Raw genomic sequence first — 19,914 nt, 5'->3', positions numbered from 1 at the left:
CCTGGTGAAATGGTTCTTCAGACTGATTGAGAACATGTTGTATATGGTTCTATATAGAGAAAGTGTTCCCCTGTACAAGCAAGATCAATCTTTTAACAACCTTTTTGGTGCTATATAGAACAATTTTCAAAAATGTTCTACAATAGAACCATATACAACACATTCTCCACCAATCTAAAAAAAAAAAAAAAAAAAAAAAAATTTAAGCATAAGCTTTTATTACAAGTAGACTAAAAGACTACAAATCAAACTGAACCCTTCAACGTTGAACCCTTTAACAATAAATGTACATACAAATGGATTGCTTTATATTTACAGTTTTTATTACTCTTAATTATGTTGCAAACAATGACATCCAGATATATTGGAACACAATTTATATTTTGTGAGTGTGTGTGTGCGCATGTGTGTGTGTGTGTGCGCGCGCATGTGTGAGAACAGTGAGATCACAAAAAGCAGAATGAAGTTCTTTACGTCAAGGGGACTTCAGTATATTAACAAGGCATAGAAAGCAAACAACAGAACTTCGAGCTTTACTGGATGCACAAAGCTACTGCACATACAGAGAAGCTCTAATATCCTTTTTCACAACGTCCATTGATACTACATACACAGCTTTGGAATAGCAGTCTACACACCTGCTGTTAGAAACAGTTACAGCTGCGTGCACCACCGACATAACCCCTTAAAGTCTGCTAAACGCTGCCTCACCATCCTATCCTTATGCTGGAGAGGTGTTTTCAATCCACATCGATGTTAAACGGTCCACCTTTTTACCTCCCTCAGTTTTCCAACTCACAAAGGAGGCTTTTTCCTTACAAACGTATTTATAGTGTGCACACAAGACACATACATACCTTTCTGTCAACAGTTAACATAGAGCAGCCTAGAGTTATTGCACTTGTTGATCTACCTGGGAGGCATCTTCCCATTTCCACACACAACCAGACTCTGCAGGTCTGTCAGAGATATTTCATCTGCAAAGTGTCACCAACCTCTCTGATTCGAGAGAGCCTGACTAGATAGCTCATCCAGCACAATGACACAAAGCAGAACCACTGAGAACACGTCAAAAAGCTGTCTTCAATGGCAACACCTTCAGCGGAATCACACAGATAGACCACAGCTATGATCATGCAGTCAACAAATTGTCTAGGAAAGAGGGGCATATAAAAAAAAAAATAAAATCTTGGTGAGTGAATTACTATCTGAAAGTTGCTAAAGCTTTGTGCAGACTACAAAAAAAAAAAAAAAAAAAAAAAACACAAGTTGATGTTCAGGACATGCCTGTTTGTGGTGATGGGAATGAAATGTGGGTGGCTGCTTTTAAACTCTCCAATTTAAAACCTTGGGAGGTGAATGTGCATTAGCCCATTTGCTACAAGCATCTAAACAAAAGAGATGCTCTCTTAACCCTCTAGCTGTGAATCAGGTTGGGACAATCATGGTAAAACAAAAAAGGTGAGGAAAAAGGTGCGTTACAGAAGGTTTTCCATGAATAAAATGGAAAAGAATGAAAGGATCAAAGCATAAATCCAGCACACCATGTACCTCCTTCAACAAGTGCACTTAAACAAGCCAGTTCCAGTCGTACTGTTGATTCGTCTTCTCATTATCTTCTCATCTTGTCTTTTTTTTTTTTCTTCACAAGGCATCTCTTGTCTGATATCACAGACAAAATTTGCTGGCACGTGACTCGGTCCTGAAAAACTTAAGCCAGTCAAGTCAATCTGGAAAGGCAGATTATGCCAAACTTGTCGTTGCTGACCTTGGATCAAAGTCATCTTCAAGGGCTACAGCTCAGGTCAGACTCAAATCCTAAAATTCAGGAAAAAGCTAGAAGACTTCACCAAGGGCATCTGTGCCATATACCTGCGTGGCAAGAGCTAGATAAACATTTAAACGTGAGATTTCCTACATCCATTAAAATGCATCATTATAGATTTTATGACTACAGCATTTAGCACCTAAAAATGCATCATATAGGTAGGTCCTTTGGAGTATGTGAGTGGAGAACAACGTATCCAACCCAGTTCATTTTTGTTGCATTAACTGAAAGCAGGGGGAAAAAAAATAAATTAAAAAAAAGTACATGCAACTACAAGTTATATATAGTAATCCATGAAGCACCAAGCTGTTTAACTGTTTCATGGCAGGCCCAAAAAAATAAAAATAAATAAAACAAGGAACAAAAAAGTGAGACTGGCTGTATTTGAAGTGCCCTATATTTGAATTCCCCAGACAGGATCATTCTGCCTTCTGTAACGAGATGCTTGATGCCAGAGCACCACTGATGCTCTTTTTAACTTTATTGGTAACTTCTACACGATGGTAAGCAAAATTTATTATCTTTTTTTTTTCCTTTTGTTTTTAACAGTATACAAGTTTTGGATTCACCATGCAAGAATACGTTTTTTTCTTTTTTTCTTACTTTTTTCCTCTCCTTATGAGGGTGTCTTGTGTAACATTTAATAAGCTCAAACTACATCCAGAATAATTTACATAAAAGGACAATAGGTATTAGAAGAGAGCTGGATGAGGTGGTAGCCATGGTGATGAGTGCATCCTGAAGGACAAGTGTCAGGGCAGGGAAGAGTGATGGTATAGAGGTGGGGCAAAGGGCAGCAGGGCCTGCCAAAGGGAGATCAGCGGCATTCCCATACTTTAACTGTTTGATCTACGCTTCCTGTCACCACGTAGGGAGAAGTCTTGTGGAAATCTGCGGGGAGAAACAAATCATACTCGTAAGTATGACCAAAAAAAAAAAAAAAAAAAAAAAAAAAAAAAAAAAAAAAAAAAAAAAAAAAACACCAGTATAAACTTCAAGAGAGGTTTTGAAAATACCAATTTCTTCCACTATGCTTTTCTAAGAGGCTCTTACAGTACTACACACACTTACACCAGAAACAAAACCCAAGGTTTGCTGCTAATCATATACTGAGGAATGGTACTGTGAGAGTAATGCTCTACAATTGAGACACCAAAATCATTGATAGACTCAGCCTACAGCTTGTCAATATCAAAGCACTGCTCTATGATTTTTAAACTTATTAGGTGAGGCACAGGGACTGGTGTCGCTAAGCAACAGTGGATTTGCTACCTTACCCAGAGAGGTAACAAAGTGTTCGTGGGCACTCAGGGTCTTCATGCAGCGCTTGTTCTTATAGTCCCAGATGCGCAGGGTCTTATCATCTGCACAGCTCACAATGAACTTTCCTCCTGGGTGGAAAAGCACTCCGCGCACCCAGTTATCATGGCCAACCTGAGACCGGGGTGGGGGGAGGTTGAGTGAGTTCCATCATGCAGAAAATTGACGTTAAGGTATGTCTGGTAAACTCCAGCCTGTTATTAGTAAACAGTCTCTTTTTAAGTTCTTATGTTATTGTAAACAGTCATTTTCTGGGTTGAAATACACAAGAACTAAAAGGTGTCATGGTTAACTCACCAGTGTCATAAGGCACATGCCAGTACTGACATCCCACATCTTAATGGTCTTGTCTCGGGATCCTGAAAGCAGGAAGGGGCCAGGTTTTCCAGACTTCTTGTTCTATGGGAAGCACAGGAAAAGGAAAAACACCATAATTAACAATCAAACTGAGCAACAAGTAATGTTTCCTGTTTGCATAAAGGAAGAAAACAAACAAAATCAAAACAATAAAAAAAGGTATTCTGGGATATTCCTTCACATTAAGAATCATCTTTACTGAATAAACAATGATTAACATGTAGATATTACTTTCCAACCCTATATACAAACTTTGAGGCCCAGCAAAAAAAAAAAAAAAAAAAAAAAAAAAAAAAAAAAAAAAAAACAACACACACACACACACACACACACACAACAACATTACTAAGACATCTGTGACACAGCAAATTTTGCTAAATGGACTAACATTAACACGTTCTGCACTGCTTGTAGGTAACATTATCTACACTTGTGCATTCTTGTAAATGTTATGGCAAAATTCATACATTAGGAAGAAAATCTCATTTCAAACTTGTATACTTAATAAAATGGTATACTTCCCACTACTTCATGAAGGTATTCCTACCACATGCTTTGAGAGAAATGCGCATCATATTGTGCATGAATATTTTATCACACACAAAGAAAAAAAAAAATAATAATACATGCATACAAACCTCAGAGCCAGTGGCCTCCAGTATGGTGGGGTGTGCGCTCTCTGGAGCCCAGGAGATGCACTCCACCACATGCTCATGCTCCCTTAGTTCAGCTTTACACTCCTTAGTGGCAGCCACCCACACACGCACCGTCTGGTCATTGGAGCAGCTGGCCAAGAGTGTGCCGTCCTGGTTGGGCCGCACCATCCTCACCCACTCCCGATGGCCAGTGAATGTCTTCACACAGTAACTATAAATGGAAGACAAGAACAAAGACTCACTGCTACAATGCTGCATTTTAACTCCGCCTTTTTCACTATACCATCATGAAAATGATACAAATGAAGAACCAAAGATTACCAATGTAAACATCAATATGAACTTTTAATTAAGTTGCCAACTTATTAGCAGTGAAAGTCACTGTTAATCATATTCTGTAAAGCGAATAAAGAACGATGCTTGATTTTAGATACTCAGCATCATGACTCAAAAGTAAAAGCAATGGGATCATTCTCTTCTCAGGTGAACTATTCGGTCCATTTCACAATCAGGCCTATATCACAGGCCTAATCAGTGAGTAGCCTTCTTAACTCACCCAGTGGCCACCTCCCACATTTTAATAGTCTTATCCCTCGAGGCAGATACTATATGATCGCCATTGGGCATGATGGCAACTGATGACACGTTGTGGTCATGTCCTAAGAGAGGGGAAGAAAAGGTCCATGAAGAATGCAAAAAGCTAAAACTAAGATTTAAATTTATATTAATCAAATAAAGATGGCTTGTTATATAACACAAAACTGTGGTGTTATTCGATAGGACAGTTTTTCAAGGCAGTGTCTTAAATGCAACTTCACAATGTCAGGTTCCAAACAAATCAGAGGCATTACAAGAGAAGACCTTACATGCTTTATTCAGGTTGCGCATTGTTAAAGTAAATAACCAACCTACTTAAATTGTGAGGAAAAGGAATCCCGGTAATCTAACTGAGAGGATTTAAGCTGTCTCCTTAAGTTTGCTAATCCTGCCCCAAACAAGCTTCAGCTCTATTCACAGACAAGCCGTACAACCCACAGATCTTCATGCAGACACAGAATGTAAAGTATCTTTATTCTGAGATACCTGTAACGAGGAATGCTGTTTTGGATAAGACAACATCCACATGATAATGGTGTCTGTTAAAATGTTAGGGATAACTAAAGAGTACCGATGACTATGTTATGACAGTGTGGTTCTCTCACCATGCATGGTCCTGATGCACTCAAAACCCTGGAAGTCCCAGAGTTTGATGGTCATGTCTGCTGAACAGGAGGCCAGCAGCTTTCCAGTCTGGTCAAAGGAGATGTCCTGCACAGAGTCTGTGTGTCCTTTGAGAGTGCGCTCAAAGTCTCCTGCCTCATAGTCCCACACCTACACACACAAACAAACATGCCAGAGAAGCTGAGTTGCTCATACTGTTGACAATGTCTGTGTTTAACATTAGAAGGAGAGACAAGACTGCCTCATTGAAGGACTCTCTAAAATAATGTTCTCCAGTGCCATGATAGATAGGAGACGTGGCTGGAGATTTGAGCATAGACACTATAAGTGAAGGCCGTTTTATTTCAAGTAATACTTTTCTGTTAATACACATTTTACCACTTCTCATGCAAATGCCTCAGACTGGTTTCCTGGTCAGGGTGACAGAGTTCATAACCAGCCGTTGTTACAATTTTCTATATAAAATTCTGATTTCCTCCAGGGCTGCAGTAACTAGCTGACAAAACTGATTAGCCATCAATAGCATTTATTATGGAAAGAAACTGATGGGTCATTTAATTAAATTTAAATTTAGATCACCTGAAACATTAAGGGTTATATGTTTTCTATTGTTTCGGTGCACCATAAAGAAGCACTTTTCAGAATTTTGAATTACAATGGCACTGTAACAGGGTACAGAGAGGAAATGGCAGAAGGCAAAACAGTTTAGTTATTTGATTACTCAAATAACAGTTCATAGGTTAACCAATTACAAGAATAATCATTAGTTGCAGCCCTAATACGCTAACATTCGGTAATTCTTAGCTTCATCAGATAACTGTATTCCTGAACAGACAGCACTGTATTGGAAACACATGAAAAGGGCCCATATATTTCAAGTATGGTATTCAACCAGATTAATCCAACACATCAGTAAGAGACACAAAATGGGATTACTCTTTTGCATGTGTAGAGCATACAAAAATATCTCTGCTGAATTAATTTCACAGACAAACTGCACTGACTACAGCTCTAGGAGTAGCCATAAAAGTAAGGTGAGATGTGATCTGACAGACTAAAGGTAAAGGTAAACCCATAGCCATGGCAAAAACATTTCCCTAGAATGCCCAACATTCTCTACCCATAACGTTACACATGCAGCTGTGACAGATTACAATCTTAAAGACTCAGAAAGGTCAGGCAGCTTCTCTGTTCATTAGAAGCTGTTCGCAGTGGAATGTCAACAGAGAGAACAGGGAGGTGAAGAAGCCTCTGGCACTACAACACGTGTTCTTATAAAAATAATAATAAATAAATAAAAGATAGCAGCACTGATCTCTTTCCAGTCTTTGGATGAATGGATCCCCAGACAAAAGATGAAAATCAAGAGAAGCAAAGAAACAGAAAACAACAGTGCTTCAATTAAAAAACAGGGAGTAGCACTGATGCTCCGAGAACTGCTGGCTGTGCTGTTGCCCTGGGCAACCAGTGCATCACAGCTTCTCCATGGAGACAGTCAGTGACTCAGCATTAAAGAATGAGCACATTCTTGTAAGAATCAAAACACAGCAAAAGAAGATTACAGAGAAGAAAACAAATCACAAACAAACACTTACTCCAATAGCAGCCCTTCACTCAATTTCCTCATTTATAGAATGAAACCAAACCACACCTTGATAGTGGCATCTTCTGAGGCAGAGACCATAATGCTGAACACAGGGTGGAAGATGACGCGTGTGACGGGACTCCTGTGGCCACTGAGAGCGTACTTCTCTGGGGGGCGTGGGATCCACTCTTTGGGGTCCCTCTTTTGTCCCACAGGGCCTCCTAAAGTGATCTCCTCTTTAGCTTCATTTAACTTGGATTCCAACTCCATCACCTTAGCAAACAATACAACACAAGAAACTTTTGAATGGCAATAGGGTCACAGTAACAGCAAATGTACTGTCCTGATGATTTTATGTTTTTTTGCTACTGAAGAGAGGTCAGTGTGAGTTAAGGTAAACATTGCACTTATTTGTCTTTAAAATCAATTAATTTAATCTGATGCAAATATGACCATGAGTACTTAGAACTTAATTATGTTACATGATACATTTTCAGTGCCAAATTTTGCCTCAACGCAACAGACAGGTACAATACCACTTTTGTCCATCAAGCGCTCTAAAATCATTACTGAACCACTTATGTTTGTCGAAATGAGAAAAACACTACGACAGATTTTAACAAACCCTTATTAGTTGTTTGAAGTATACATCCAAATGTGTAACAGTATTAGACTTATAAATTACATTTTATATTTATACAACATTTAGTTCCAGCCACGCAAGCTGACTGGTTGAGAAGCGTTCTATATGTGTGTCATGTATGAATGTGAAACATCTTCAGTGATTACACTGTAAATGCAGTTACTGTAAACCATGTTTACTAAATACAGACTAACAATGTAGGCCTACTGACCTTCTTTTGTAATCTGATGACTGAGGTCCATTTCTTTTCCAAAAGGCCTGCATACTTCTTATCTAATTCTTCATTCTGCAGAACAAAAAAGGAGAGACTGTTATTACCATGTCAATCTTACATACTTCAAGAGGTAAGCAATCTATTTTAATTTATCCAACAAACTACATTTGGGAAACATTTTCCAGACACAGGTTAAGCAGAGATTTGAATCTTTGTTTGGGAAACTGATCTTACCATATCCAACTCTGCCTCCTTCTTGAAAACAGAGTAGGCCTCTTCATAACCATTAGAACGGAGGTAATCCGCTATCGCTCGGTTTCTGAAATGACAAGAGTTTCTGCTCAGCATACACCAAACAGCATACAGAACATACTAGACTTGTAAGCATTCATATTCATAGCTACACTGATTTTTTCCAGCCATACTGAACAAAAGAAATAATTTCAACTGACTGAATTTACCACAAATACAAGTAAGTGACAAGAGCTGTGACAACTAAGAGTTAACATCCTTAGTAGTGGGGAAAACAAAAGCCAATCTTCATTTTGTACATGTTGCTGCTGACCCAAGCACTGACACAAACTCTCTCAAACCAATGCAACCCAGACAGGGTTCCAACTAGGAATACATTCAAGCAATGCCCTTTATACTCCTGATGCAATAGAAGTTCTATTTAAATAAATAAATAAAAATATATAATATATCCTATCGGTATCCTATCGGCTTATGTTAACGTCTCTGTGTAGGCCAGTCAAGTTCTTTCCATTCCAAACTTGCTCATCCATGTCTTTTATGGCCCTTGCTTCATGCATTGGTGCACAGTCATGTTCGAACAGGAAGTGGCCATCCCCAAAATTTTCCCACAAAGTTGGGAGCAATAAATTGTCCGAAATCTCTTATTCTGCTGAAGCATTAAGAGTTCCTTTCACTGGAACAGTGGCGGCGCGTTACAACACTGCATTCGATGCTTTGCGTCATGCTTGGTGATGTAAGGCTTGGATGCAGCTAGTTGGACATGGAAACCCATTCCATGAAGCTCTCTACGCTGTTCTTGAGCTAATCTAAAGGCCATACAAAGTTTGGAGGTCTGTAGCAATTGACCCTGCAGAAAGTCGGTGACCTCTGCGCACTATGCACCTCAGCATCTACTGACCCCGCACTGTCATTTTACGTGGCCTTCGCAGTGGTGGACAGTAACTAAGTAAATGTAATTAAGTAGTTTTTTCGTGTATCTGTACTTAAGTATTTCCATTTTGGGCGACTTTTTACTTTCACTCCACTACATTTCAAAATCAAATATCTTACTTTTTACTCCACTACACTTTGAGAAATCGGCCTTTCCTTTGGTTTTTGTGTGTATAAAAATGTAACATGTCAAAACAAAAGAAGTGCAATGCCAGAGCACCAATCAGGGCGCAGCGGTCACTTTGTTCTGAGCTTGTTTTGACCTGTTGGTCATACCAACCCAGTGCAAGCACACGGTCCAGCAGTGTAAAAATTTGGGAGCACATACGTCACCTAAATGATGAACTAACCTAACTTTGTGTAAATAGACCACAATATAGAAATATGTACACATAGGCAGTCGTGACTGGCATGTTTCTTTTTTTTCTAAATTCATACAAACACTTTCATTTTATAGTAAATTAGTTTTGGTTAGTTTATGTTTATGAACAGAGGCCTACAGATCAATATAGAAAAGGAAGCTTATTTGTGAACCTGAGTTTAAAGAAAGTTTTTATTCAACTTAACTAACAAAATAACTAATTCACAAAGTAATCTGAAACTGAAACTTTGCTTGTTTGTAAAAAGTGATTTCAGAGCCACTCGGTTCTCCCTGATGGAAACTGTTTACCTTCAGTGTTTTGTGCTTATGATAATTTTAATAGATGTCAGCGTTACTAATTAATGACGTTCTATAAAAAGACTGGTTTACCAAGAGAGACGCTGGAGGACTTTCACCTAAAATGAGTTCATGAAGCGAGTCTTATTACAAAAATGATAACAGGACATTAGAGCCAGAATTAATCTTTTAGTACTTTTACTTTCAAAACTTAAGTACATCTGAAGGCAAACACTTGTGTACTTTTACTCAAGTGGAGGTCTAAAGGGAGGAACTCCTACTTTTACTGGAGTAATATTTTACCTTGGGTAGCTCGACTTTAACTCAAGTACATAATACCACTCTGTTAATACACAATAATACACTCTGTTATAATACCACTGATAGTTGACTGGAATATTTAGTGGTGAGGAAATTTCATGACTGGACTTGTTGCCCAGGTGGCATCCCATCACGGTACCACACTGGAATTCACTGAGGTCCCATTCTTTCACAAATGTTTGTAGATGCAGTTTGAAGGCCTAGGTGCTTGGTTTTATACACCTGTGGCCATGGAAGAGATTGCAACACCTGAATTCAATGATTTAGATGGGCGAGTGAATAGTTTTGGAAACTGTATGTGCGTGCGTGTGTGTGTGTATATATATTTTATATTTTAAAAAAATCTCATTAGAGGAGACATGCGTAGATAGGCTCTGTCCTGTATCAACCTCTCTGATAGAGCCTCTGACAGCTGAAGAGAAAAAATAAATTCAAAAAATACAAATACACAATACAAACTGAACCTTCCATCCCTAAATGAACAAAAAATACAGGGTACACTAGCCAAGCAAAAACAGTCCACTTGTTGTCATAGTTACCATCCCACAGTTAGAGGATGGAAATGTTCTCAAATGACACAGTGGGAAATGCAGCCAAACCTTGGCACTAACCAACGTGGTGAACCAAGCACAGACGGATGGACACATGAAACAAGTGCGCACATACAGGGAAATAGTCTGTCTTCCAGCGTTTCATCATTACGTAAATGAGCTTTTCACTTCTGAGATCGTGGTGAATATTTTATGAGCTGGCCACGTGGCTAAATTTAGCCAGTGAAGTCAGAAGTCTTGCCTTACCCTCATTCACTCTGGTGTTGGTAACTGTAGCTTTGGAGAAACAACTCAGCCATCAGGAAAAGCAGTTAGAGTAACAAGCAGACCACCACAGAACTACACTACAGAATTACAGAACACCAGCAACAAACAGCGTGCTATGAGCAGGCGTTTTTATAAAAAAAATAAATAAATAAAAAATCTGAAAAGAAATGTTACTATATGTAATGCAACCTTTACATTACATGCCCAACAAAAGGTTAAGGCATATTCATTTAAAATCATGCTATACATCATAAACAAGCCAACTTTGTGTGTGTGTGTGTGCACGTGCATATGGGGGAGGGGGGGTCTGTATGTCTTATAGGGATGTCATATGGCCCTTTTTCTTATAGCACACATCTGATTCCACAGGGTTACCAGCCAGAATCTGAAATTAAAGTTCACAGCAGTCCCCTTCACCAGTTGAAGCATGAAGAAAGGACCAGGCTGGTCACGCAATTATCAACGATCCTTATTCCCTCAGTCATATGAAGGTTTATGAAATATTAAAGCTAACTAGCTGCCCTGTGAAGCCCCCCCAAGGACAGTGCTCCTTTGCAAGACAATTCTTTATGTGGACACTTGGCAGGAAGAAATGTGGATACTTCTACCTATTAAAAAGGTACCAATAATAATTAAAAGAAAGGCCATCCAAATTATGAATGAGTGCATAATAACATCTGGACTTGAAATTCAGCAAATATTTAAATTGTATTTAAATCCCCACACATAAATATATGAGCAGAACAATATGAAAAATCAACTACCATATAAAAATATGAAGCCTCAACCACCACCCCCCACCCCTCGGCGTGTTATGCTCGGGTGTGTATGAAGTTCAACTTGTTTTCAGTTTTCTCCAATTTTCTACATTTGCTGCGAACTCACAATTCGTCTCGTTGCCTCTGTGACAGCACCATGGCGGTGGATGTGAAGGGGCGCTGTCTCTGCCCCAGGCAGGGAGCCTTTGGACGGTCTTCAGCACGCTCAGCAGCTCCCCAAAGGAGAGATACAAGAGAAGAGAGATACACAAATGGGGGCAGACGTCACTCCAGCACCTGCAGCCTTCCAATCACAGACTCAGAGCTCACTGTCTCCTTAAGCTAGACACCAGAGCAGAGCTGCAAAGATGACTTTCAACAGTGTGATCTTCCTTTCATCTAGAGAGAGAGAGAGAGAGAGAGAGAGAGAGAGAGAGAGAGAGAGAGAGAGAGAGAGAGAGAGAGAGAGAGAGAGAGAGAGAGAGAGAGAGAGAGAGAGATCAAAAATTAAATCATTATAAATGCTGTTCACCGTTCACCTTTAAGACAACAGATTGCAGACTGAAGTCCACTGTCATACAGCAACAAAAAGATAAGACTCTGGACTTGTTTAATTAGAAGATAAGCCAAGTTTATCTTGTTACAGCAGTCCACTGACTTTCGCTCTCCTGCACAGTTTCTGCTAAAAACTGCAAGACCAGTGTAGCCTTCCAACAGTGCAAATGTAGAGAGCACAGTCCTGCCACCACAACTCCAACTCAGAGCACTGGAGGAGAGAAGAGCATTAAATCCTGTCAGCTAATCTAGAGAAGATGGTGGTCCACTAAAAACAGACCACCAGACAACCAAGGAAAGGAGTCTTGGTGAAGTGGGGTAACAGAGAGGAGGGGTTTAGGAGACAGAGACATGGCTTTTTAATCCCCTCAGTCTCAGCAAGGCTGCAAATATCCTCTCTAATCTGGAGGGTGCTCACTAGAATAGCTTGGTAGAGGTGAAAAATACATAATCTGGCCTGAAGCTGACAGACACAACATAAAAGCCAAGCAGCCATGCTTCCAGACATAGTGAAGGATTTGTAAAGCAATGCAACTTTCTAAAAATTTTGCCCTTCATGTACAAAACCACACAAGCCAACACCTGGAAAAACTGCCCCGAACAAGTGTGGCCAAACCTGGCAGTTTTTTGGACTCGGCATACATCTTCACGTAATAGCGTCACACACACACAGGCTTAAAAAGAAGGTCCCACTCAATGTTTGGTCTCAAATGCAAAATCAACATTATACTAACAAAGATATGACAACAAGTAGATAATTCACTCAAACCCTCAGACGACATCTTTTTTCAGTTTTTACTGAAAGTTCAAGTTTTCTCTTCCAATCCACTTTCAACGCATGCATAAAAGTCAGGGGGGTCCGAAGCACAACCGATGTTACAAAATTGTTCTTCCGCACGTTGTTTTAAATTACACGTCCACCAGAGAGGTTGTACATAGTGTTACTTTAAGGCAGTCTGCACCAATCTTGCTCATAACGCAAAGGTTGGCCAGAAGAGCTGAGCGGTGAAACGGTCCTCACATATATGCCAACTCTGACAACCAGATAACAGGTCATGCCTGAGACAGTGTTGATTTATTTATTTCTATAAATAAATAAATAAATAAATAAAGTGTTATAAATGTGTAGTGTTATAAAGTAAAGTGTTATAAAAGTGTATAAATAAATAAAGTAATAAAGTGGTGTGTGTGTAATATATATATATATATATATATATATACACATATATACATATACACACACATATATACACACACATATATACACACACATATATACACACATACATATACACACCACTTTATAAGGTACACCTTGCTATAAAATGTTGGACTCCCTTTTTCCTTCAGAACTGCCTTAATTCTTCGTGCCATACTTTCAACGAGGTGTTGGAAACATTCCTCAGAAATTTTGCTTGGTTATTTGACTTACTGTTGCCTTTCTATCATCTCGAACCAGTCTGCCCTTTCTCCTCTGACCTCTCACATCAACTAGGCATTTTCGTCCACACAACTGCTGCTCACTGGATATTTTCTCTTTTTCGGGTCATTCTCTGTAAACCCTAGAGATGGTTGTGCATGAAAATCCCAGTAGATCAGCAGTTTCCGAAATACTCAGACCAGCCCGTCTGGCACCAACAACCATGCCACGTTCAAAGTCACTTAAATCACCTTTCTTCCCCATTCTGATGCACTGTCTGCACTTCAGCAAGTTGTCTTAACCACCTCTAAATGCATTGAGTTGCGGCCATGTGATTGGCTGATTAGCTATTTGTGTTAACAAGCAACTGAACCTAATAAAGTGGCCGGTGTGTGTGTGTACACACACACACAGCTCACCCAACATCTACCTTATAAACTTCAATTGACTTAAGTCTCCACAGCTTTGCTCATACCACCTTTAAGTTTACTGCATATGAATGTGAACTTGGAAGCATCTAAATAGTCTGAAAACACATTACATCACTGTTCGCCTGCTGTATATCTTTATTGCTGGTCTTTAATTCCATTAGTGGCACTGGGCTGTGAACTTTGAACATGGCGAATACACTCCTGTCACTATCTAGTACAAGCAAACCAGTGCAGGTTATGCCTGTGGACTGTAACAGCTCTATGATGCAGGCAAATGCAGGCCTTGTTTCTCTATGGCTCATCAGGGGCACTTGGCCTGGGCTGGCCATGATGAGAATCCTAATGTCTCTGAGTCAGTCCGTCAGTGTGAGAGAATGAAGCATCAATGCCCTCTATATTATTTATCTGCCACTATTTGCATGAAGGTGACTTATAGGGAGAGGCCTTTTTTGTAGGGATATGCAGTCATGAACAAAACCTTGAAAACGGGAAGGCATTTAGCATACTTTCCTAGCTTTAACAGAGGACTGAGGAACTAGAACAAGCAGACCATTGTGACTACTGTCTGTGTGAAGTAACACAGGGCTGTACAGTTATAAGATAGTTAGAAAGATGAACAGAAATATGCAGACAGATAAAATAATAGTAAAGTGATCTCAGGAAAGGGTCTCATCACCAGGCATGAGAAGTACACACCCTTTTCCACACATGGAGACGTGAAATGTGTAAATGTTATTAACCATGTTGTCAATGTCCTACCCTTTCACATGCACTCAATACTGGGTCCAATTCAGAAGCTTGGGGTCCCAGGCTAATTATTTGCACATATGTAACATTAGCTGGAATATCATGTCATCTTATAGCCCAATACTTAGCCTAAATATGCACTAAGCCTATCCAGAAAGCCCTCATTTCCACAAACTTAAAACAACTGAATTAAAGCTGTTAAATGTAAGCAAATATGCCTTTCCTATACATAACACAACTGGATGGCATGACTGAAAACCTGACTACATACCATCTATTTTTGTTGCTGTAATTGGATTCAGTGAAGATTTACTACTCAGTACATTTTTGAAACAAGACAAGGTGATGAAGTATACTGAAGATAAACTTGTGTTTATGAAAGTGGCTTTAACTCGTTACAGCAAAAAAAAAAAAAAAAAAAAAAAAAAAAACTTGTGGGTCCCAAGAGATTTGACAAATCAGCAAATAATGATGAGCAAGATAGGACTTTAAATGATCTGAAACCACAGACAGTATGGCTCAGAAGATATGGGCACACCTGTGAACGTGTATGCGCATGTGTTATGATGTAGGCTTATCTACAGACACGTTTATAAGAAACATTACTTGAAATGGGCAACGTCCTGGATAAAAGGAAAGGAGCCAGGATCAATATGCTGATTGTGCATCGCCCCACCTTCACTCTTCATCCAAAAAGGCTCAAGAATCCAGCAAAACAGTTTAGCAAATCCCTCCAACAAAACCTTTTCAAAAGCCAAAAATACCTGACTCATGTATTTTTTGAGAGCAAGTTAAGGCCTTCATTTTGACAGCCAGAAGCACCAATTTCACTGTCTGAAGTGCTCAAGTGGGGTTGAGCGGATTAGGCCTAAAATTGGCTGGGCTTTACTGTGCAAGGTAGGCTAAGCCCAACATAAAAAGGTGTCTTGAATTTTTCTTAAGTGTGCTTGCCTGTAAGGGTAAAGACAGAGACAGACGAGCAGCAAATTAAATAAAGTGGGTCATGGCATAAACCACCATCCATAGAAGAATGAACTCCTAGAGGGACAAACAAACACATACACAAACAACTGATTGCCATCGATAAAAAGCAGGCAATATCAAGTTTCTAATGAGCACTCATCACCTTACAGGCTCTTTACACCTACAACAGGCTAACATACATTCAGGTTAAAGCGCAGGTGTCAAGGTCAACCTGGGGCTTGAAAGAAATTGTAAATAAGCTACAACTGTTAACAGAAAATGACAACGAAAGTGAAAGTTAAATATACGGCCTATGTTGCTTGACATTTATCATGTCATTTTGACCAAATGAGCCCAGTACTGTCAGTATCTGAAGAGTGATAGCATAAATGCAGACAAATTACGTTATGAACTGTGCCGGCTCTGGAGGTACCACAAATGGAGGGACTGGCGAAATTTTCATGTTGACGCACCCCTTAACTTTACATTTAATGATGTCTAGTTCATTCATAACCGAGCTTTGCACAAGGGTGACACCTTCCCACATGGAGTGGTTCTGTCCACTCATTAGTTCTCTACGGTTATTAGTCTGTTGGAAGCGAAAAGGTTACAACCCGAAAAGCAGTCACCAGAGCAGTTAACCTAGCTAGCTAGCGTTAGCTAACCTGGCTAAAATCTACTTATCGCGTTATTATTGACAATTTCTGTGAAAGCTCAGAAATATCAAGCTTTTTTAAATTGCTAGTTAGCAGGCCCTAGTCGTATTTAAGTACAATGTAAATACAACTAAATTCGCTACAGTCGCGGAGCTGGATTAGCCGTAATTTATAAGCAAATTATGAAGCTAACGGACAAACCAGGGATACACGCCCTTGCTTGCTATTTACAGTGCAGGGTGAGCTCCAGTTAGCCAGCCAGCTAGCCTAGCGTTAACGAACAGCGAGAACCAAGCCGGGTACAGAAATCAGACCCACCTTTCAGAAAAAAATCATAGGCACACCCAAAGCACAGCAAAACATACGAGCTGTGCTGGGCCACTAGCCTCTGACATCGTTACTACAGAGGTATGTCAGCGACTGGCCGTGTTAAACCGGAGCCAAGGGAGATAAACACGTAGCCAGGCCTGCGTCCTGTAACATTTTGAACTGGATGACTAGCCGAGCTGCGCTAGCTGGCCAATTAGAGATGCTGCTGTGCTAGCGCGTTAGCTGGTTAGCGAGTACGAACACCCAGCGCTGTCTTACCGAGCCAACGTTACATTAGCCGGACACACCTCAGCGGTGTCGCTCGGTGAAAGCAGAGCCGTCGCTCGGCTGTTTCTGTATCCAGGTGACGGGTCTGTGATGCGGTACTAACGTTACCGGCCTCATTCACTCCCCGCTGTTCTGCTCTAACGGCCTGTCCGCCATTTTGAGGACGGCGCAAACACGTTCGGCCACAAACACCGCCGTTCAGAACGACTCGCTCCCCTCACACCGACCCCACCGAGCCCAGCACTGCTTACCTTGCTACACGGAGCGTCTCTCGTTTTCCAGGAAACGCGAACAGGTAAAATAAAACATATGTAAAAGGAATAAGGGTGAATGTGAGCGGCGAGTCACTTCCGATCCTCCTCCGGCTCGGTCAGCCCGGTTTCTCCTCCCTGATTTCTGCAGCGCTCTCGGCCACGCGCACAGAGCGACGGGAGGCGCGCGCGCCTTGAGGAGCACTGATATTACTCAGCTCTACTGAGTCCGGGGATTTACTACTGAACATCAGCACAGCAGGACGGCGAGCAGCTACATGTGCTCAACTACAGTTAATAGTTACTTCCAGCAGTGTTTTCAAATGATAACAGTCTTACTCAAGTATATATATATATATATATATGAGGAAAACAAGCCCCTTTTTACTCAGTTACATGTTCCATTCAGTTCCAAAAGTTGGGACAGTAGGTGTTAATATCAAGATTAATACATTTTGTTTGACTTGTATTCGATTTAAAAGGGTGAAAGACACATTACTTTGTGCTTTAATTTATGAATACACTGCCCAGCCATAACATTCAAACCACCTCCTTGTTTTTTACAATTATTGTCCACTTTATCAGCTCCACTTACTATATAGGTCCACTTTATAGTTCTACAATTACAGACTGTACACCATCTTTTTCTCTGCATACTTGTTTATCCCTTTTTCACTGTTCAATGTTTTTCAATGGTCAGTACCCCCACATGACCACCACAGACCTGGTATCATTTGGGTGGTGGGTCATTCTCAGCACTGCAGTGACACTGACGTGGTGGTGGTGGTGTGTTAGTGTGTGTTGTGCTGGTCTGAATGGATCAGACACAGCAATGCTGCTGGAGTTTTTAAACACTCACTGTCCACTCTATTAGTCACTCCTACCTTGTCGGTCCACCTTGTAGATGTAAAGTCAGAGACGACAGCTCATCTGCTGCTGCAGTTTGTGTTGGTCATCTTCTAGTCCTTCATCAGTGATCACAGGACGCTGCCCGCAGTACTCTGCTGGCTGGATATTTTCGTTGGTGGACTATTCTCAGTCCAGCAGTGACACTGAGGTGTTTGAAAACTCCAACAGCACTGCTGTGTCTGATCCACTTGTACCAGCACAACACACACTAACACATCACCACCATGTCAGTGGTACTGCAGTGCTGAGAATGATTCAGCACCCAAATAATATCAGCTCTGTGGTGGTCCTGACCATTGAAGTACAAGCAAAAGGGAGCTAACAAAATGTGCAGAGAAACAGATGGACTGCAGTCTGCAATTGTAGAACTACGAAGTGCACCTATATAGTAAAATGGAGCTGATAAAGTGGACAGTGAGTGTAGAAATAAGGAGGTGGTTTTAATGTTACTGGCGGCCGAGCGGTGTGATTGTGGCATTTCCATCACAGCAAGGTGTTTCTGGGTGGTCAGCTCATTCTATAACAGCATAGTTCAACACTGATTCCTGCTTTAATGTTAACAAATATAAAGTAGCATCTCCAATTCTGTGACTGTGTTTTTGCATACACACACACTCAACTGAAAAAATCTGCTGTGGTTCACTGACAATCATAAAGTATCTTTATGACTTTCTCTGTCCTAACTTTCTGGCCACACTGCTGGATCTCCTTAACCATGCAGACTTCTACAATATCATCATGTTGACTTCTCAGCCTCACACATCATCTCACATTATTTACCCACGTTTCATTTATTCTGAGACTGAGTTTAAAATGCTGAATAGTTAATTAATCTTTACATAACCAATATCAAACCTTTCTTTATCCTTTATAATTAAACAGGCTATTACAAGGCTGTTCCTGTACCTTTAAAACTAATATTTGGAAATGATCTTTTTTCTGATTGGCTGCCCTGTTTTATGCCTCTTTAAAAACCAGTCCAGGCTGAAACACTCCTTAAATGTGAATTGGCTGGTTTAAACTGCTGATGGCTGAATGTGCATATACACTACATTGACAAAAGTACTAGGACACCAACACATTACACCTACAGGGAGCTTTTATGACATCCCATTCGAAATCCATAAGCATTAATAGGAAGTTGGTCCCCTCTTTGCAGCTATAACAGCTTCCACTCTTCTGGGAAGCTTTCTACAAGATTCTGGAGGGTGTCTGTTGGGAATTTTTGTCCATTCACCCAAAAAAGTATTTATGAGGTCAGACTGACATTGTACGAGAGGGTCTGGCTCACAATCTCGGTTCTACAGTAGTTCATCCGAAAGGTGTTCGATGGGGTTGAGGTCAGGGCTCTGTGAGGGCCAGTCAAGTTCTTCCATATTAAACTCACCCAGCCATGCCTTTAAGGACCTTGCTTTGTGAACTTTGGCTCAGTGATGCTGGAACAGAAAATATTCTTCGCCAAACCTTTACCAGTTGGAAGCATAAAATTGTCCAAAATGTCTTGGTCTGCTGAAGCATTAAGATTCCCCTTCACTGGAACTTTGTTGGCCAGCCTTGGCTAACACCTGAAAAACAACCCCATATCACTATAACCTCCTCCACTAAACTTTACAGTTGGCACAATGCAGTCAGGCAGGTAATGTTCTCCTGGCATTCATCAAACCCAGACTTGTCTATTAGACTGCCAGAGAGAGAAGCGTGATTCATCAGTCCACAGAATACATCCAGTGGTGGCTTTATGGCGTGATGACTTATTCTACTGCCAGTGTTTGTCTATCAAGACTGCAAGGCTGTTTAATTTTATCCACCTTTTAGCAATGG

General features: G+C 40.4%; 1 protein-coding gene across 2 annotated transcripts; it reads right to left on the bottom strand.

Moving 5' to 3' along the window:
* Window positions 1-305: 305 nt before the first annotated feature.
* On the bottom strand, window positions 306-17,351 carry pafah1b1b (platelet-activating factor acetylhydrolase 1b, regulatory subunit 1b). 2 transcript variants are annotated; one of them, XM_017704357.2, is made up of 11 exons: window positions 17,185-17,351; window positions 11,692-11,963; window positions 8,059-8,143; window positions 7,822-7,896; window positions 7,034-7,240; window positions 5,364-5,532; window positions 4,718-4,820; window positions 4,144-4,372; window positions 3,446-3,547; window positions 3,106-3,262; window positions 306-2,719 (listed from the first exon to the last, which is right to left on the bottom strand). In XM_017704357.2, exons 2-11 carry the CDS (start codon window positions 11,721-11,723, stop codon window positions 2,646-2,648), a joined length of 1,233 nt encoding a protein of 410 aa, XP_017559846.1. In that variant the 5' UTR covers window positions 11,724-11,963; window positions 17,185-17,351; the 3' UTR covers window positions 306-2,645. The 2 variants fall into 2 exon arrangements, with proteins under 2 accessions (XP_017559846.1, XP_037402009.1); XM_037546112.1 differs by lacking the exon at window positions 17,185-17,351 and adding an exon at window positions 16,925-17,076.
* Between the last annotated feature and the right edge of the window lie 2,563 nt (window positions 17,352-19,914).

This window comes from Pygocentrus nattereri, chromosome 16 (genome assembly GCF_015220715.1).
Source record: "Pygocentrus nattereri isolate fPygNat1 chromosome 16, fPygNat1.pri, whole genome shotgun sequence".
Classification (NCBI taxonomy): Eukaryota; Metazoa; Chordata; class Actinopteri; order Characiformes; family Serrasalmidae; genus Pygocentrus; species Pygocentrus nattereri.
Note: the sequence above shows the minus strand (reverse complement) of the source record. Positions and strands in the feature narration are given on the sequence as shown.